The following is a 22,039-nucleotide window of genomic DNA, read 5'->3' as shown; positions in this document are numbered from 1 at the left end:
ATGCTTGTAAATATCATTGCAAATTGGAGATTCCACTTACAATTCCTAGTAAGTCAGCATACCGTGGAGTTGCTAGTCAGGTTTATATCACGCTGCTCCTTGAACTGCCTCTAAGAATTGTCCTATATATAACTCATTGTCAACCATTGTAAATTCGATGTTTGCATTATCATGAAATTTCATAAATGGAATGATTCGTTACTCCGGATCTGTCAACTTACAATGCTTATAACATCACGTCTATCAACTTTTAACTATCTGAAAAATAAAATTGTTGTTGTCTTTCTAGTCCACATAAGATTTTAGAATCTCTGTCATTATCACCCAATTTTAAAAATTCTCATTCAAAAGGTTTCTTGAAGGATTTAAATTCTCTACCATTAAGTCACATGCCTTGGCTTTGACCTTGAGTTTTTCTTTCCCTCATCAATTAACAAACCTTAGGGCTGCTTCTCTTGTTTGCCCAGCCAAATTTAAAATTATGAAATCTTTGAAAATGAACTCCTATATTTATTTTCATTAAATATTTCTTCCTGCACTTCTGAAGACCTTTGGGGAAAGTTTTTGATTCTTCCTCTATGTTGTATATTTAGGTTAACAGGATTACAATTTGTATTTTTTTCAGTCAGTCTTAAGGAATTATTTCTTCGTATAGTCATCCTGTGGAACTCATTTTCAGGAAATGTTGTGAAGTCCAAAATGATAACTGGGTTTAAAAAGAATTATATAAGTTCATGGAGGATAGGTACCTCAGTGTCTATTGACCAAGATGAGCAGAGATGCAACCCCATTCTTTGGGTGTCTCTAAACCTCCAACTTCCAGAAGATGGGATTAGATAACAGGGAATGGATCACTTAATAATTTCCCTGTTCTGTTCATTCCCTTTGAGGCATCTGTCACTGGCCATTTTTGAAAGTCAGGAAACTAGGTTAGATGGACCATGGGTTTGACCCTGTGTGGCCATTTTTATGTTCTTATGATAACAGTCTTCCTGGACATTGAAAAAACATACGACATGCTATAGTGGGAAGGCCTCCTTTATAAACCAGCCAAAATTGGAATAAAAGGGAGAATGTTTTGGTGGATAAGGGACTTTTTAAATGACAAAATTATACAAGTGAAAGGAGGAACAGCTTTATTGAAAACCTACAAGATTAAAAATCAAACTCAAGGAAGTTATTAGAAGCCCTACTTTGTTTTCCATTATGATAAATGACCTCACAGAAAGTGTGCAGATGGGAGTACTTATTTCTTTTTTCACAGATGACTGTGTTAAAGGACTAAGCATAAAAGACTTAAAATAGCTGTGGAAAAGATAAATGAGACTCCAGAGAATTTCCAAATGGGGAAATGATTGGGGATTTAAATTTTCACTTGCAAAAACTAAGGAAATGCTTTTTAACAGGAAAAAAATTAGGGAAGAATGGAACTTATTTTTTTATGGTGAAAAAATTTAGATAGTTAAAAAGTTTATGTTCCAAGAAATAGTGTTTGATAAATTAAATTGTATGTGACTTTTCCAAAACTGTAAAAATAGGATGAACTTACTTAATAGTGTAGCTGGAAGCAAATGGGATGCAGATAAGAAGATACTGATTGAATAAAGCATTGATAAGACCAGTTTATGGGTGCCAAGCTTGTGGTTCAGCCTCAAAAACAATTCTTAGAAACTTGGAACTACTCCAGGCCTCAGCTCTGCAATTGGCATGTGGTGCAATGATAACACCAATGTGTGTGTTGCAAATAGCCACTGGAGAAGCACCTATAAATCTAAGGGTGAAGCTATTAGATCAGTGTTTCTCAAACTGGGGTCGCCGCTTGTGTAGGGAAAGCCCCTGGCAGGCAGGGGTGGATTGTTTACCTGTGGATTGTCTGCAGTTCCGGCTGATATCGGCTCCCACTGGCTGCGGTGCACCGCTGCAGACCAATGGGGGCTGCTGGAAGTGGTGGTCAGTAAGTCCCTCAGCCTGCGCCACTTCCAGCAGCTCCCATTGACCTGGAGCAGCGAACCACGGCCAGTGGGAACCGTGGTTGGTTGGACCTGCAGACGGGGCCGGTAAACAAACCAGCCCAGCCCACCAGGGGCTTTCCCTACACAAGCGGCGACCCCAGTTTGAGAAACACTGTATTAGATCTAACCTTTTGGGGAAAGATAAATGAAAATCATGAAAATAGAAGTACACAACCAATTTATGAGGACTGCTGGGAGCTGAGTAGACAAAATAATTTAGGTTGCCACAGACTTTCTCATCTATCAGAGTCAAAATATGTAAAGGAGATACATAAAAAAGAAAAACTGAGAAAACTAAAAATTATTAATCATGGGAAATCAAATTACAGTTGGATAATTATTCTTCCATTTGTGGATTTGAAATGATATGAAAGAACTGAGGGAAGGAATAAAAACACATTATGACCAATGACATTTCTGAATTTGTTTATGAAAAATAGGTCCAGATGGATCAAAATATGACAGCACAGGTAGAGTAATAACAGCCTTTTGTGTTATTAGTCTTGGAATCCAGAAATCTCAAAGGCTATCAAATTATGTGACCATTCCGATGGCTGAACTAATGAGGATATTGGTGGCACTAATCTGGGTAAGAGATGTGCAGCCAACTGCAGCTGTAATTTTATCTGCTTCCCTGTCAATCATAGTGGCAATGAGAACAGAGACTCTAGGAAGCAGAAAAGTGTGGTCAAAAAGGCACTTGTGAAGAAATGGCAAAAACTGTGTGCAAAGGAAACGAAAGGTTGAAGGTTTTGTATGCTCAAAATTGAGGATAATAGTATACTCCACTACCACAACAGAAAAAGTGAAGTCATTTTATAGTGTGAACAGGTCACTGTGCCCTAAATGATAAGATGGGCCGTGTAATATGTGCAAAACCAAAGGCACAGTTGATCATGTTCTGTGGCATTGTGGAAAATATTCTATGGAAAGAAAGTTGAGATGGTTTGGAATCAAAGATTTTACCCTCGAGGTACTAGTGAGAATGTCAGGAAAACGGAATAGTGGAAAAACAGCCTTGCTGCATTTCAAGGTTGCTAGACTGAGTGAAAGGATTTAAAAAAAGAAAACCAACACAAACATTTATATATTTACTTCAGAGTTTCTATATTGGAGGGGAGGGGAGAAAGGAAAGGGGAGGTGACACAGAGCTTGATAAAGAATGCATGGCACATCTTTCTTATTCAAAACTTCTTTCTCCTTCTCCTCCTTTTGGGTGTTAATTACCAGTCCTCTCTCAACTCTCAATTTTTGTAGAAGTGTTTAATATATTATGCAAATGCTTGTGCTATGCATGATTGGTTTCTTAATTGAATTTTAATTTTAAGAACTTTTCAAAGTCAGTTTCTAGGTGCCCATCTTGTGTTGTATTCTAGATAATGATAATAGATATTTAATGAGAAAGTTAAAATAGAATCAAATTTAGGGTATTAGAGCCTAATCAAATGCCCATTGAAGTTGTTGGAAAGACTATAGTTGACTTCCATGAGCAATGGCTCATGTCCTCAAGATTTTGGTAAGACATTTCTCTAGAGCCACTATTGAGCTACATTGCAGCTGGTAAAGATACATTCTGCCTCCTTACACTTTCTTCGACTCAAGTGGAATTTTTTGTTAATTGTTTTTGTGCTTATAGTGCTTTATATGTTACATTATATTGCAGCACATTTATAGTAAAAATGGGCCCAGCTAAAACTCTAGTGCTTTAAACTATTTCTGTTCTAGTATGATGGGCTCCCAATTTCCCTTTATCAAATCCCTCTTAATACACGTCTTTTCACAAAGTCCACAGATGCTACAGTGGTCATTCCAGAAAATATTCCATTGATTAGATAGCAAGCTCTTTGAGGTAAGGACTATGTCTACCTCAGTTTATACATCACTTAGCACAATATAGCCCTAGTCCTGATCAGGGACCTGGGTGCTACTGCAATATTGGGGTGAGGGTGGGGAGGGGGGTACAAAATCAGAGATTTTGCATATAACAATTTAATTTCCCCTGAGTAGTTCAAAACAAATATGTCTGGTCCACAGTTAGTAAAGCATGCCCATGCAAACTCACCTGCACCTTCCTGTGACACCTGCAGCTAGCATAATCTGGAAGGGGTGGGGGTGGGAGAAAGAGTGGAATCAGAATATGGGAAAACTCCACTGCCATCTGTGAAATAACCTGCTTGCTGCAAGATTTCTAAATCAGTTTATATCTGAATGCAAGGGAAGGCCGACTGATGATAAGTAAGGCTACAATTTAGTCACAGAGGTAATGTCAGTCACGGATTCCGTGACATTTCTGGATCTCTGTGACTTCTAGGGCTTCAGGAGGAGGAGGCAGGACTGTGTGCCCCTGCCCTACTGGGGCTGGCTGGAACCAGTACCCTGTAGCCCCTAGCACCACGGCTTCCTGTAGGGGCTGCGGCTGGGGCCGGGGCCGTGCACCCCTGCCCGGTGGTTGCACCCGAGGCCATGCGCCTCCTTGCGGCTTCCCAGGGATGTGTGTCATCTCCCCTCCCCACTTGCTGCAGTCGAGACTTTGTGGGGGCTGCAGTCGGGGCCACGCAAGCCCTGTTCTGTAGATGGGCCAGCTCTGGAGTGGGGGCTGTGTGCCCCCTGTGGCTGCGCCCCCCCCGCGGCTGCACCCCCCTGCTGCAGCCACTGCATCATGGTGGGGGGCTCGGCCTATGAGTCCCTCCTCCCGTGGGACTCCATTCCTCCCCTCTACCTAGCCCTGCTCCTCTCTCCCCCCACCCCCAGTTATTTTTACTAAAGTAATGGACAGGTCATGGCCCACCCCCAGTTATTTTTACTAAAGTAATGGACAGGTCATGGGCTCCGTGAATTTTTGTTTATTGCCTCTGACCTCATTGTGACTTTTACTAAAAATAACCGTGATAAAATCTTAGCCTTAATTATAAGCTGTGCCTGAGGCAAGGACTGCAATGTGGGAGCAGAATTGATTTGTCTGATGACAACAGAATCTTCTAGTAATAACCTCTTCAGATTCCACTAAAACAGAAACTCTTATTCCATTGAGCAACATAATTGAGCTTTCCTTTTTGTCACCTACGTGTGTTTTATAACCTTTCTGTGAAATTATGCTTATGAGCTGGGAAGTTAACATATTATAAAATCGTTATTTATAACAGGCTTATGTGGAGTTATGAGGGAGAGGATAACATCCTTCGATCAGAGGAAACAAGTGTACTCTCAATGTATAAGACCCTTAAACATCGAGAGTGCACTGTGCTGAATGTGCTCTGTGGGATAACAGCTCTAAATTAATGCTTATACTCCCAAAACTAATTGTAAACGATCAGTGATCACTACTTTTAGACATCTGAGGATTTCCTAGTGTCATCAAGCTAGATTATGCAATCAATCCTTGGATAAACAACTTTGGTATTTCTCACAGTTACTGTCTTTAATAGTTTATTCCAAATTAATGTCATTCCATTTAAAACAGTTTAAACCGATTACTGCTAATCTGGTACTAGTGATCAGCTCACTGTCAAATAAGAAATTAAATGCCCTTTTTTACCTACCGGTTGGAAAGGCTGGATAGAGGATTTTTTCCCACAAAAGAACAGAATATGGGTCTTTTAGGGAAATATTTTAAACGGCAACAATTATATTAAAGAAAAGCTGAATGTGTAAACAAAACGTGGTTAACTACATAATATGGACTTTGGGTAATTCAGCAGTATTAACTGAGAATGCATCACGTAAAATTGCCTTCTGGAGTTGGTGGGGAAATGCTGCATGCAGGGAATTCTATACTCTGGTAACAGAGGAATGATGCACTCTGCACTTCTGTCTATAGCAAAGACCAGCACTTTGGTGTCCGGTTGTGGAAAATTCCAGCCTGTGACACTGACAAATCTAAGGCTGATGCTGACAAACCCTAGGCTTAAAGAACATGCATTGAAAATACTGAGATCATCTTTATTCTTATTTCTGTAGATTAAACTTGGTATTAGTGTGATGTATTGAACTTGAAAAAAATGAGAACAGCACTATCATAAATAGATAGCTAAGGGTTAATGTTTCTTTCACCTGTAAAGGGTTAACAAAGGGAACCAAACACCTGAGCAGAGGACCAATCAGGAAACCGGATTTTTCAAAGCTGAGGGAGGGAATGTTTTGTGTCTGTGTCTTTGTCTGGCTCTCAAGCTATAGAGAGGCGATCTTTTCTATCTTCAAGCTTCTAATCTTCAGTTCCCAGTTGTAAGTACAAGGATAGAAAAAATAACTGGCTGTTATTTTTTTTTTGTATTTACATGTGTGTAGTTGCTGGAATGTTAAATTGACTCTTTTGAATAAGGCTGTTTATTCATTTTTCTTTAAGCAATTGACCTGTATTATTGCCAGCCTTCGATACAGAAATATATTTATGTTCTTTTTTCTTCTTTTATATAAGTTTTCTTTTTAAGACTTGAGTTTTTTTTCTCTCTGGTAGGCCAAGGAACGAAGGGAGGGAAATTCTCTTTGTGTTTAGATCTACGGAGGGTGAATCTCTGCAACACAGGGAATTGGGAGGGAGAGACAAAGGGGAAGAGCGAGATTCTTTCTGTTTCCTGGTATTTGTTGTCTCTTTGTGGAAGAGAGGCGACATGCTCTTGGTATTGTGATATAAAGAGTGGCATCAGTAACTCTCAGGTTAGCCCAGAGAGGAAATTTGGTGGGAGAGAGAGGAGGGAGGAAGTGGGTTATTTCCTTTGTGGTAAGACTCAGGGCTTTGAGTCTTGGGGTTCCCCAGGGAAGGGTTTGGGGAGACCAGAGGCGAGCCAAAACCCTGGAATTTTTGGCTGGTGGCAGCGAGATCAAATCTAAGCTGGTAATTAAGCTTAGAGGGGTTCATGCAGGCATCCAGATTTCTGGACGCTAAGGTCCAGATTTGGGAATGCTTATGATAAGCACATTTTATTTTAAGTTTATGCTATATTTGGGGACAGATCAATGAACAAAGAAAGCAGCTTCTTGAATTCTGTTGAGACTCCACCTTCCCTTCCAAAAATAGTATTGAATCAGCATATCTCTCTTACTCAATCTCTCATACACACACCAGAATTTTCCAGATCACTTTTTAGGAATTAATTGATTATTAAGAAAAAAAATGGGATTAGTGGATGAGTGCTCTGTGCAACAAAATCTGAGTTTATGTATTTAAATCACTGCTAAAGACCTAGTTCTGCCATGCTGACTCCAGTGAATGTAGCTGACGTGTGTGTGTGTGTGTGTGTGTTACACCTCCCCAAATTTCTCTGAGAGGAAAACAATTTGTTTGCTTATGTTGTGCTGTGCACTGGCCTTTGCTGAGTAACCACTGAATCTTGTTGATGTCATCACTGCTTTTCCTCCCACACACTCTCATTGTGTCATATCTGAAATTATATTGGAAACTGTTTGTGGCAGAGATCATTTTTTTCTTGTCCGTACTGTGAGATTCATAGCACGATTTATTAATAAGAGCAACAGATGGTTAACTGGTTTAAAGCAGTATCAGTTGTGTTCCTCTGGCAAAGAAAATAGGAAAAATCCAAAATGAGTCCCATGGCTTCTTTATCAGCTTTACGTCTGGTCCAGTTTAGACGTAGCTCCTTTGAGTCTATAGAAAACTAAAGCAGCACTTTGCAAACACCTATACAGTTTTAAAAGCTTGTGAATGAGCTGTAAGTCATGAGTGCAGATTATATGTAGTTAGAGTCTTTGTGAATTGTGATATTTTTGATGTCTGTGATACTAGGAATATCACAGACAGAAAAATAAGTAGAAAAACGCATCATTCACCTATGAGAATCAAAGGTGTTCTTGGGAAGTGAAATAGCTAATAGCTGAAAATGATGTAGCAGTTTGTTAAAATTGCCATAAGCCAGTGTTGATGCATTGTATATTTATTAAATGCTGATGTATTGTAAATAACATTTATCTATTTAAACTTATTAAAACAAAATGCATGGCTCTTGTAATAACCGTGAGTGAGGGCATCCACAGCGTATTATATTGAAACCTCATTGCAGGCAGAACACAGGATAAAAGGGCAGTGTGGGAACCAAATAACTCTTAGAGGTGGACACAATGTGGGATACTTTTCATTTGTAGAGAGGTTTGATTACATTTCTTCAAATTGAGCCTGAAGGGTCTGTATAGATGAGGTTTTTACTTGCAGAAATGGTGGGTTCACAGATGGGGAGCAGAAAGTCTTTTCAACAGACAGAATTTTGCCTAAAATTTTAGAAAATAAAATTCCAAATGAAAGTGGTAATAAACAAAAACAAAAACAAAACAAAAAACCCACAAGCAGCTTTGTGTATTTTCTACACTATCACACTCACAGATGTCAACATAAACAATTAATTAGGGAAAGAAAGAAAGAAAGAACTACATCACTTCTGTCTGTCTTACTGGACATTAAACCAAAATATTGCATGTGTGTTCTTGGAAGTTCTGGATGCTCGGCTTTTTCTAAACTCCCCACACTGGACTTTAAAGTAAAATTGACTTTTATCCTTAGCTTTATTAGGTTAACATACAAGTGTGAGAAAAAATACTTATTTTTAAAATAGTCCACTTATTTTCTGTCACTGTGCTAAGTAATATCTGACAGTCTTCCCAATGCTTTACGTAACAGTGGACTTTAAAAGAATATCTCTTTCCTATACACAGAGGATACATTACCAGGATGTTCCTTCAAAACCAGTGATCTATAATATTCCTGTTACATAGGTCAAAAATACTTTGTCCTCCACCTTCTCGCTGGCTGTGTCACTTTTCTCTTTTCTTGCAGAATGATTCCTGGGGAAAGCAGTATTCGTATGCACTCTTCAAAGCCATGAGCCACATGCTTTGTATTGGTTATGGAGCCCGGGCCCCTGTCAGCATGTCTGATCTCTGGATTACCATGTTGAGTATGATTGTGGGGGCTACATGTTATGCCATGTTTGTTGGTCATGCCACGGCCCTAATTCAGTCTTTGGATTCCTCACGACGACAATATCAAGAGAAGGTAATTACTTTAAAATGAATCTTCCATTTCAAGAATGATTATCAAGTTGTGTTCAATGTGAAATAAGTCACAAATCCATATGCTGTAGCCTAGTAGAGCTGAATACTGCAGTTAACTTTACTGAACATGCAGAAATATAAGAATGGGCCAAATTCATCCCTGGTGCAACTCCATGGTAGTCACTACATATGCAGATCTGTGTGCCCGTGCCCTGGGTGAGAATTTGGATATGCGTGAACAATATTTTGTGATTTTTAATTTATTGTTTAGTGTAAAAGTATTGCATCAGTTCTTGTCCTTGAAGACAATGGGAGCTTTTTCTGACCACTAGTTGAACATGGGAAATTATGTTGTTGCAGTGGCTTTCATTAGCTTCTAAAATATTCAGAAGCTGATGCTGTTTTTTCTCAGACACCAACACCCTACCAGGATGTTCCATGTCTTAGAGACTTCTAGGCTGACAAGATTAATGAGCTTTATCTAGAGCTAACTCTGAAAATCCTTCAGATGGTCAGATCCTGCAGTCCTTATTCACATTAATTTAAATAATATTTATTAGTTTACAATAGCATCTACAGTGTGATGGGTGCTTTCCAAATATTAAGGAAGGTATGCCTCAAGGAGCTCTCAGTCTCAAGATGGAAAGGTAGACAGAATTTAGGGGAAAGGGACCAACAGACTTTTTTTTTGTTTGGTTTGGTTTCAAGTAATACAATTAGATCTACTGTTGGCAGTGTGGTAGAAATGGGTCTTTAAAAGGGACTTAAATGTGGATGGAATAGTGGGCCTTTTGGACAAGCGTGAGAAGGTGGTAATAGATATAGGTGGTGTTGTTAATGAAAACACAGAGGTAAATGAAGGAGAAGTGTCAAATGGATAGATGAGGGTGGGAATGCTGGGAGAGCAGAGGGAATGTGAAACATTGCAAGGGAGAGTAAGGAGGTGCACAGTTTATAGTGTTTTGGAGGTGGTGACAAGAAACTCAAATTTCATGAGATAACACTTTGGGAGCCAAACTGAAGAAGGGAGTGATATGATCAAACTGACTAGCAAAGAGGAGCATTTTGTATGTGTGTGCTAGGGTGGCAAGAAAGAAGGATATTGCAGTAGTCTAAGCTGAATATAATGAGGCCCTGAACAAGAAATTTGGCTGAGATTATGGAAAGTAAAGGATGAATCTTGCTAGGGTGACCAGATGTCCTGATTTTATAGGGACAGTCCCGATTTTTGGGTCTTTTTTTTTAAATAGGCTCTTATTTGTGTGGGGGCAGAGATGGAGATTTCAGGAAACATGCCACTTGGAACAGCTTTCTGTTGTAAGTAGTAAAAGTACCTGCATTCAGTTGGATTCTACAGAAATATCTATACATTATTATTTCATCCAGAAATATCTATACATTATTATTTCATCCAGAGCAGAGGAACCAACATGATTTTTGCATCTTTTTTTCCTATGTCAACACGAACCTAATACAGATCTGAAACTAAGCACCATCTCCCTTCTCATCACTCATTTCTAATTTAATCTCATATTCTTCAAAAATGCCCTTAATTTAACCCCATTAGGTGCAATATCTCTCCTCTTTTTGCATACAGTAGAGCCAACAAGTCCATGATGCTGCATGTAAGACTGATATATCAATATGAAGATCCTAATATATAAATCCAAGAAATCTAATAATGCATATCAGTTTTCTCAAAATATCTTGAACTCAAAGTGCAATAACTACAACAAAATCTCATTCAATATAAAGCCACATCTGCCACATTTGTATTACATAATCCTAATTTGGCTGCAGATTTGATTTACTTTTTCTCAAGTTACTGGTAATGGGAATATAAGACTATTTTTAACATTCAGAAACTTTTGCAATCTTTAGTTGACAAAATGTTACAGCAAAAAATGGTCTGTGAACAGGGCTGGCTCCAGGCCCCAGCGCGCCAAGCGCATGCTTGGGCCAGCATGCCACGGGGGGTGCTCTGCCGGTTGTCTGGAGGGTGGCAGGCAGCTCCGGTGGACCTCCCGCAGGCATGCCTGCGGAGGGTCCACTGGTCCCACGGCTCCAGTGGAGCATCTGCAGGCACGCCTGCAGGAGGTCCACCGGAGCCGCGGGACCGGCGAGCGGCAGAGCACTTCCCGCGGCATGCCGCTGTGCTTGGGGTGGCAAAATGGCCAGAGCCGGCCCTGTCTGTGGAACATCCATTTATCCATTTGCAGGCTAAAGGAACAATCCTTATCAGAGGTATACACAATACTCTAACTGAATATGACCTTTATTTAATCTTTCATTAGAATCCATTTCAAAATGTATGATAAATTAACAGACTAAGCCGATGAAGAATACAAAATCAAAAAATATTTCTAAGCTAAAGAAATGGATGGTGCTACCTAGAACCTGAGATCAAGCCCAGTTAAGTCACTGGAAAGTCTCCTTTTGATTTTGGTGGGCTTTGGATCTAGTCCATTGCAACAGCACTCAAGAAACAAATAGATTAGCCTGACAGATGTCCTTTCCGTAAAGAAGAAATATGCATCTAAAATGTTGGATTGCCAGACAGAATATGAGAATTTTCAGTATGATTTTTTTAATGAACACTTGTCAATTTGCAGAATGTTAACATTGTGTTTTCTATTGCTAGCCAGGTATACATTTTAGAATATGTTGGCTTTTTCTATTATAGATGTAATTCCATTTTGTTAACTTCATATTAAATTGTGAAAATCTAAAAACTTCTGTAGTTTACGGTAAGGAGACATCCATTTGTTTATTAAGAGTTATTTAGAAACATGAATTGACCACTCTAGAGAGATTAGGAATGTGCAACAGCTTCCATTTGAGAAGACATTAATAAGACTGGGACTTTTCAGCTTAGAAGAGAGACGATTAAGGGGGGATATGATAGAGGGATATAAAATCATGACTGGTGTGGAGAAAGTAAATAAGGAAGTTTTATTTACTCCTTCTCATAACACAAGAACTAGGGGTCACCAAAGGAAATTAATAGGCAGCAGATTTAAAATGAACAAAAGGAAGTATTTCTTCACACAACGAACAGTCAACCTGTGGAACTCTTTGAGGATGTTGTGAAGGCCAAGACAATAGCCTTCAAAAAAAGAACTAGATAAGTTCATGGAGGATAGATCCCTCAATGGCTATTAGCCAGGATGGAAGGGGTACAAAGCCATGCTCTGGAGTGTCCTTAGCCTCTGTTTGCCAGAAGCTAGGAATGGGCTACAGGGGATAGATTACTTGATGATTACCTCTTCTGTTCATTCCCTCTGAAGTACCTGGCATTGGCCACTGTCATGGAGCTGGTCTGACTCAGTATGGCCATTCTTATGTTCTTATGGACAGAAAAAATCAGTGTAATCATCAGAGACTGTAGGAACATTATAATCTTTGTTGAAATCAAAAATGGTTAAGCCATAATTAAAAGGCGTTCTACACGTGCCACCATTAATACCTTACAGTATCTTAAGATGATATAAAAACAACAAGGTTTCAGTTCTCTTTAAGAATTGAAAAAGATTGCAAATGTTCAAAACTGCAGCAAAGAAAGAAAATTCAGATTTTCTCCATCCATTTCTCTGTTCAAGAAATTACTTAATTATAGGGTTGAATGAAAATTCAATTTAATATCTTTTTGCCATTATGTCTAAACATAAGCTATGTAATGCTATCTGATTTTGACTACATGGGTGTTAATTTAGAATCCAAACACTGCTTACAAAGACTGTGCTTAGCATTTTTTAAATTGATTATTAAAGTTTTCATAAATTTACATTTTAATTTAAACAAAACCGTAGGGCCTCAGTATTTCACACAACTTAAGCTACACTACATATACCATTTGAACATATTAACTAGCATTCAGAAATAATTTGATTTATGACATTCGGAAGTCAAGAAAAATATAGGTGAAAAAGGATGAATTCTCTTTTCCAGTGTTGGTAGATTCGTTTCTTTAACACTGCTATTCACCTGTACAAAATACATTATTTTGAATTTTGGTGCCCATGCCAATAAAGCTCTGGGAACCTTAAAAAAGAAGTACTAAAAACATATTTATCATGAACAGGGCAACATGCTCAAATATATTTTAAAATGGGATCAAATACTCAGTCTCTCAATCACAATGTATCATGCAAAAGAACCCTCTTAATGGGAACACATTGATGGACAGCCACCTGATGAAGCTGCTATCCCAATTAAAAGGAGGACATTCAAAACAAAACAGGCTAAAGTAATCAAAATTAAATAAAATAATGGATTAAATAAAAGTAAATTAGACATTTTATTTACTCTGTGTTATCTTTATTACTTCTTGTTTACTCCATCAGGCAACTTCTATATTAAAATACTAGAGCTTTGAATGTTACACCTACTTAACACCTGGTTAAACACCACTGGTGATCCTTTGGCACTGGTGAATGTTCCATTAAGTGCAATAATTTTTGTAACTGTTATAACTATTTTGGTTAGGGGTATGATTTTTACTGATATAGTTATGCCAGTACAATCACTAGTGTGAACAATTATCCTAGCATAAAGGTGTTTTGTACTGATACAGCTTATTCCCCTTCTTTGTGTATTAAATACTCATTAGTCTGCATGGATTTTATTTCCTGCTTAGCTTCGTGGCAGTGAAATATTTGATGCTGAAAAGAATTTGTCAAAAATCCCACAAGTGATCACCTGATCATTACAGTAAATACAGATGTAGTCAATGCTATCTGTGGCTCATACCTTCAATAACTAATTTAATTATGACTTCTGTGCCAAAAATATTAAACTCAAACTCACTATTTAACCCTTAAAAAAAAGAATGGTAATTGTGGTATGTTGACTTCTGCTTCACTAGCTTTGCTTTGTTTTTGGTATGTGAAGATTCTTTTTCAATTTCATGTTCTTACTTGGATCGTCATATGATTTACTGGTTAGAAGATGAGACTAGAAATCTTGATTTCTGCATTTTTTGCAGCTTAATACTAACTCACTATGTTGTCTTTTGTGAGCATCAGTTGATGATCTGCATGTAACCGTCCTGCATTTAATTAATTTTTGTAAAATGCTCTAAAATCCTTAATACAAAGACACAATATGAGTTTAAAGTATTACTTCAAAAGAAGTTAGCTGTAACATTTACACACTGTTCTAGAAAGAAAAAAATAATGTCTGGCATTCAGAAGAAGGACCTTTTCAGATATTCTATTTCAAAAGGCATACTGGTGTTCTGTAAGTCTATATTTCTGATTGATTTGTAAGTTCTTTTATTAGTAGGTATTCTGTAAATATTTTCAGTGCACAATTAGGACCAAATAATCGACTTGATCCATCATGAACTCAAAACACTGACATATCAATTAATGTTTAATGACAACTGTTGGGACTACAGGCCTAGATGTCATCAACTATATAACTCTTCAACAGTAAGGTCTTGTTTTAAAAAAAGGATACGTGCAGATTTGATCTGTAAACGTGCCATCCAGCACAAAAAGTGTGCTATGGCACATTCACGATGAGAGAAAGTTTTGAATATTGTGGGAGGTTTGTGAATGTACTGGGCCTTAAAGTCACTCAGTCTTGCTCATTTTTTCATTCTATCAGTTCTGCATACATGATTTCCATTCATTATAATTGTAATGTGTACTGGAATTTTTTGGGGGGGGAGTGGGAAGGGGCAAAGTGTATATAGCATGTATTTTGACTCTGGGTCTTTTCTGAGAAAGACCAGAGTTTGAAACTGGGGAAAGACATTAAATATGTCTGTGGTATATTAGGGAAATAATTGTTGTTCTCAAAAATGTTTTAAAATCACAGAGGTTATTCACCTTAATTTTAAACATCAAAGATATAAAATAATGGGCATTTGTTTCTTTTCAAATGTACATCAGTTGTACTCACTGTCTAGAACAGAATTCTTATAATCTTGTAAAAGGGAATATAAATCAATCAGAACATTATTACTAGAATATTCTTTTTTTTTCCATCTTGTCACAATACTCCATTTTTGTGCTCTAGATTCGCTTTTGTTGTAACCTGTCTTAGGGGTTTCTGATTATTTTTACCTTGTACCTTTAAACAAATATCAGTTTCTTCAGATAACATGTACTCTGCAGCCAAGTGCTACCCACCCTGCTGTATCCTACCTGAATGAAACTGTAACAGACTTCACTGCTTCTATAATGACAGGTGGGACAGTCTTTGATCTATTGCTCCGTCATGGGTAAATTACCTTTAAAATGATCTGCTGGCTTCCAGTACAGATAAGGTTTCTAGCAGTTTTCCATATGAAAATGTGGAGCAAGCTCATCACAATTGCAGCCATGTTCATAATTATATTAAATTAGCTCTGAAAGCATCAAGTTATACTGGGCTCAGATCTAACAACCAACCTGCTTTCTTTGTTTCTTTCTGTGTGTTGTCTCTTGCAGTAATGGTTACAGGATAGCTTACATTTTCCAAATGAGAAAGGTACATATAACTTCTTGTTTCTGAATGTATGTCTTAGAATATGGTAGAAACTGCCTTTTAATGGGAGACAAGTATATGATTCAGGCCAGATGGAGATAGCTGCCAGTAATTATCCCAGTTGTACCAGTGGTCCTTATTGTGTCATCTGTGTAGAAGGAAACAAGCCTTAATATTTTTCTAATACTATATTATGACTGACAAAATATTTCTCAGTGTGCATATTCTAGGATTCTCTCAATTTTCTCCTGACCTCTGGTTTCCTGAGGTTTGAGTAATTAAGAGCACGTGCACCTCTACCTTCAGAACGTAATAATTTGTATAACCAAGACATGTAGTATAGATCCATAAAGAGTATGGAGTACACCGGAAATGAATGAAAGTATCACCTTCCCTTTGCAATACAGAGCTTTATGCGATACTTTGTGCCTGGGCTCCTAGCTGTGAAAATCTATTCTAATTTATGTATTCATGTAAAAATAGACTGTGCTAGATTTAAAGTGCAGTACTTTTAGCTGATTTTTTACATGCTGGTCAATATATATACACCTTTTTATAATACATTTCCTTTCATTTCAGATACAGAAAAAAGTTTTTAAACTCTTTTTGTGCACATTGTAACTATTCTAAAAACATAATGAAAGCATACCATTAGATAAAAAATGCATTAAAGCTAAGCATTATCAGTATGGTTATAGAAAAATAAAATGTAACTTCCACATATTTATCTACATAACCTGCTATTTTTTAGAGCCCCCGCCCCCATACATTATCATTTTACATTACAGGCAGAGCTGGTCAAAAAATAGGGATTTTTTTCCAGTTCAGATGTTAACAAAAACAAAAGCAAAAAACAAATTATTTTTATAGACTTTTTCATGGAAAAAGCTGACTTTTCATTTTAAAACGATGGCTAGAAACCTTTTTTGTTTTTTTTTCCAGTGAAAACTTTTTTTTCCTTGCGAAAAAAAGGTTTTTCACAAAACACTATTTAGTTGAAAACCCAATTTTTCCTGACCAGACTGAGCCAAAGACAGGGACCCAGATGATATCACCACCTCCACTGGCTCTGATTAAATCCTGAACACCATCTGAGATATGAGACTTTGTTGTTCCCTTTACTTTTAATGTGTCCTTTTCTTTCCCTGCCTTATTTTTTCTTTTTCCTATCCCTCCCCCATTATATTCTGTTTAATAAGAGTCTGTCTTAGCCAGCCACAACTGGAGCGGAGTGGAACGATTCCATAGTTGGGACCCTTCTTCCAGATGATACCCTGGTATCCTCTCACACTGAGGATACCTGTCCGGGGGAGAGAACTCCAGTATTAGGAAGAGACAGGGAATAGTAGGTAATAGTAATGGGGGATTCAATCATTAGAAACATAGATAGCTGTGTTTGTGATGACTGGGAGAACTGCATCTGGGTGTGAAGGTTGCAGATCTCGAGACATCTAGACAGACGTGTGGTGGTGGCAAGGAGCTGGTTGTCATAGTACATGTAGGTACCAATGACATAAATAGTCCTAATTGATTGAAGTCACATGATATCTGTTTGCAAACATGTATTTGCACATATAAACATGGTTTTTGCAAGTTAATATACACAATTGTTGGCATTGTTTCAAGGAACTCTTGGTACATGGTGACTGAATGAACAGTTAATGAATTGTTTGACTATGTCTTTTTTTAATCTAGTAAAGTACTTGCTTTTAGAATTAATATTATTATAACATACAATATGAGAGAAGAGACTAACATAGAAAGTTTAGCATGTTTTGAATTCTTAAGAGTATTTCCTTTTTTTTTTCTTTTTTTTTCTTTAAAGTAAGGGTAACAGACATGGAAATGGTTGTGATGCCATAAATTGAAGATTAGGGGCATAGCTCCATTAAGTTCTATGAAGCTATGCAGATTTACACCTGGTAAGGATCTGGTGCTAGGACTTCACTAAAGGAAAAAGTAACAGGAGACAAGAATGATGTGGAGAAAACCATTATTTAAACACAATTGCACAGCATTAGAAAATAGAAGTGGAGAGGGAAATTACTAAAAAGGAAGATAAATTAATTCTATTGTCAGTTTAGCTATGATATAGTTACAAGATAGCATTAATGTCAAAAGCCCTGTTGTAAGAAAAATGTCTGTTTAATAAGTAAAGCTTGACACTCTTTGAGTTATTCAGTCACATGTTAGATGCAAGGTCAAATGCCTTTAAGTGAACAATATGTAACTTGTCACATGGTAACTTCTTCTCAAGACTATCTTATGATGATTCTAAAATGGCCTGGGCCAAATACAGTCTTTTTTAAACAATGAAAATATTTGAAAGCAATTTGTTTGCATGAGCAATGTATTATTATACCAAAATAATCTTTGTGTTAGTAAAAATGAAACAAAATAAAAATACATAATAAAATATCTTAAAACATATACAAATTCTTGCTGAACAACAATACAAGCAATAGAATTAAGGGTAAGCTAATGTCCATGCCAGCATAATGTTCTCTCCTACTTCCATGTGCCCTCCCTTATCCCGCCCCCTGCACACACACACACTTTAACACTCACCAGCACTTCACGGGTAGCTTTGAGCCTCGGAAATTTCACTTTCACTTAAAAAATATGAAGGCCAGATTTACCTCTTGGGTTCTTCCATTTTTCAGAATTCTTACTCTGTGTTAGTCCCCTTGTAAAATTAACTTTCTCTCTGACATCAATAGCTTTTCTGCATAACTTATTTGGGGGACTATTGTGAGTGCTCAGGTCAGTTGAATTTCACAGAAACATTTTCCATTTCCCCCTCAGACTCTTGTGTGGGGAAAGTTTTTAATGGGCAGCAAAGATCCTTTCACAGTAACATTAAAAAAATAACTGATTTGGAAGTTATTATTAATCAATTTCTATGGTAAACAGAGACTTAACTTAAAATTTTCTCAGCTCAGGTCCATCTACATCCATCGTTGGGCAGCCATCACCACCTCTGGGCTTTAAGCAGTTAGGCTTCCTTCAGATTCTAGTTTCAAATGAAATAGTCAAATCAGTGCTAGACACTGCACAAATACAGAGTAGTAGACGGTCTTTGCTCTGAAGAGCTTACAATCTGATAGACAAGACAGACATAGGGGAAGAGGCATAACACACACAGTGAACAATATGATGACAGCAATCATATTAGTTCCACTGTTCTTTTTGTTTTATGTTTTTCTTAGTTTATGGGTTTTCTTCAGAAGGGATCATTGTTTCATTTATACCTTTACTGTTTAAGTTTTTTATTAACTCTTTTTATTTTATTAATAGACTTGTTTTTACCTATTTTTAAAGAAATCATTCTGCTCATCTCACTGAGATCTTTCATTCAGTTTTGAGACTTTCCCCAAATACTTCCCCCTGATGCCATGCCAGAGATATATCACCATTTTCCCCCCGTTCCGTACATTGGTTGAAGAAAAAAAAGTCAAATATTGGATAGAACATGCATTTATTGTGTCTTTAAAACATGTAGCTTTTGAGTTAACCCAGATACACTAGATAAACCAATACTTTTGTTAAGGCGGTCAGCAGTGAAATAATTGAGAGTGTTGACATTTAATGGTCATAATTAGTTTAAGGGTTAAAACCCCATAGAGATAAAGGGGGCAATTGCCAACTCTTGAAGTTCTCTTTTCAATCTCTTTGGAGGCTCAGAAAAAAACAGCTCTGCAATGATGAATGTACACCTCTACCTCGATATAATGCTGTCCTCAGGAGCCAAAAAAATCTTACTGCATTATAGATGAAACCACGTTATATCGAACTTACTTTGATCCACCAGAGTGCCCCGCCCCTCGGAGCGCTGCTTTACTGTGTTTTATCCGAACTCGTGTTATATCGGGTTGTGTTATATCAAGGTAGAGGTGTACTTAAATATTTCTTTGACATCAGAAGTGTTAGCATTTTTCTTAATTGAAGTTATAATTCAACCAAAAACACTGGGAATACACAAAAAAATGCAGATCTGTGAGAGACTGCAGATACAATGCAGTGTACGTTTCCAGTGGCCTTTCCCATTACCAGTAGAGCCTCCAGTTTCTTAAGGGTATGTCTACACTGCAGTCAGAGATGTGACTGCAACTCCTTTAGCTAGCCCCCCCGTCTCCCCAGGTTCCTAAATACATTCTGAGCAGCCTCGACTTCACTGCTATGTTTATTTAAGCTAGCTCTATAGATCAGTGGTTTTCAACCTTTTTTTCATTTATGAACCTCTAAAAAGTTTCAAATGGAGGTGCAGGCCCCATTGGAAATCTTAGATATAGTTTGCAGACCCCCAGGGCTCTGCAGACCACAGGTTGAAAACCACTGCTCTAGATCAGACCAAACTCATTTATGACTATATATGTTGCAATAACATTGCATTTTAGAAATATGCTAATAGTGAGGGTTCCAGTATTAGGATACAGCTAATGACACAAATGTGGAGCACAAGAGGACCCATCCCTAGCCTTATAGGTAGATCTGTGGAAAAAAAATGTGCAAAACTCATTTTTGTTTTTTTGGGGGGGGGAGGGCAAAAATACAGAAAAATACCATAATTCAGCAATATTGAAATGTTTAGAGAATTCATATTGGTTTTGCCAAATTGTTTTGGTCAGGGAAATAAAGAATTCTGAAAGAGTTAAGACAATACACTTTGATATTTTTTGATTCAAAGTTACTTTGTTTCAAAACTTCATTTAATTTTACGTAGACAGTTATTTATTAAAAAATCAAAAACATTAAAAAAATTATCCCACTAACATCATTAAAAATTGCTTTATTCATTCGGACATCAATTTAAAAACCCAGGGCATTCCTGCAGCTTTCCCTTCTTATGCTGCTACTCTATTTAGGACACTGGACATTTTCACAGAAAAATGTAATGTATAATCACCTAGAGATCAAGGTATGACATGCAATGTAGAGGTCAGTGACTGTGAAACAAGGAGGGTGTTGATTAGTTCCATATGTATTATGTGCCCTAAACATTATAATATATGATAACTCCTTTGGTTTCCTGAAGAGGTGTATGATGTGTCTTTCCATCAGCTCTTTATCACTGACAAAAATCAAATGATTTTTTAAGCCTAAAAGCTATCATCTGTTGGCAATATCTGTTGTTTACCGATTACCCACCCGAGTTCTCTTGCTTGCAAGAATGCTTTCATAATGTCATTTTACTTAGAGGCAATAATCAAACATTTCCTCTCAATTGCCACAAAATACACAACCTCTCCTTATTGTTCTTTTCAATTACAGTGATTGACAAATTAAATAAGTTATAGTGAATTTCCTGAATTCATGTTCTCAGCCAATTCCCGTACAAATCAGCCTTCTACCTAAAAAAATAAAGACTCAGTACTGCTCCCAGTGAAAACAATGGCAAACCTCTCATTGACTTAAATGGGACAAGGTCTCAAGAAATTAAAGGTCAAATTATCCCTCTTCCATGCTGCCACAGATGAAGCCACTTCAAATCTCAGCTGCACAGTATGCCGGGAGCATAGACTTTACACAAAGAAAGGAACTCTACAGTGGAATGAAACTGCATTGGTTCTGCTACCAGTCTGGGTCCTAAGCATCTATGAGTAGAGAGAAATAGGATTTGAGCCTAAAGTGAAGTTAGTGTCTAGTTAATTTGTTCAGTATTTTTTCTTTTCTGTGTGTGTGTGTGTGAGAGAGAGAGAGAGAGAGAGAGAGGCTCCTTTAAAATTTCATGCACCTGTGAAAAAATCCCTAGACTGAATGAAGATTGAAGTAGTAGTGTGAGATCTTCCCACACCAATGTGCCTGCCAAGCAGACTGGGGACCATTTGGGTAAAAGAATCAGTTTAATCTTCATGGCCACTCAATCCCTCTTTTGGCTCCTAGCAAGGGTGCCAGTTAGTGCCAGCTGTAATGCTTGTGATAGGGACACCTGTCTACCAAGGACACAACTGAGATCACCAAGTCACTTGACATAGGCTTCTGAACAAATGGTGACAAATGTCAATCACCACTTCTGCACTCAGTTTGTTTTCTGGAAACATCTATTACCTCTGTCTGTTAAAAGCAATGATTGACTATAGCATAGTTTCTGCAACACAGGAACATTCCACGGAAATTAAAATCAGCACCTGGTATCATGCCTTTAGCAAAACTTGCATACTAAATTAGCATCTTGCCCAGCTCCAGTTATCATAGAAGATTAGCATTGGAAGAGACCTCAGGAGGTCATCTAGTCCAACCCCATGCTCAAAGCAGGACTAACTGCAACAATATCATCCCAGCCAGGGCTTTGTCAAGCCAGACCTTAAAAACCTTATATATTAGCTTATTATTCTCATATATATATATATATATATCCATGAATGGTTTGTTCCAGTAGCCCACTTATCGTCAGATTGTCCTGGTTCCTCAACATCTGGCGTGGACCTTGTTAATCCGGGCAACGTCCGAGCCGGCATGACCCTCCTAGTTCGTGTCACTCTCATATTTGAGGTAGGCAGGTGAAGCGTTAGGGGGTCTTTTGCCCAAGGACCCCTACTGGAAAGTTGGGTACC

The 22,039-nt window shown here is 37.7% G+C and overlaps 1 protein-coding gene across 1 annotated transcript in view; it reads left to right on the top strand.

Moving 5' to 3' along the window:
* Nucleotides 1–22,039, top strand: part of HCN1 (hyperpolarization activated cyclic nucleotide gated potassium channel 1) — a 336,513-nt gene that overhangs the window by 230,764 nt on the left and 83,710 nt on the right. The window contains exon 4 of the mRNA XM_032805307.2: nt 8,794–9,012. Coding sequence (XP_032661198.1) covers nt 8,794–9,012 — 219 coding nt within the window. The remainder of the gene's footprint in view (nt 1–8,793; nt 9,013–22,039) is intronic.

Source organism: Chelonoidis abingdonii, chromosome 6 (assembly GCF_003597395.2).
Source record: "Chelonoidis abingdonii isolate Lonesome George chromosome 6, CheloAbing_2.0, whole genome shotgun sequence".
NCBI lineage: Eukaryota > Metazoa > Chordata > Testudines > Testudinidae > Chelonoidis > Chelonoidis abingdonii.
This window is presented reverse-complemented; position numbering and strand designations above follow the sequence as displayed.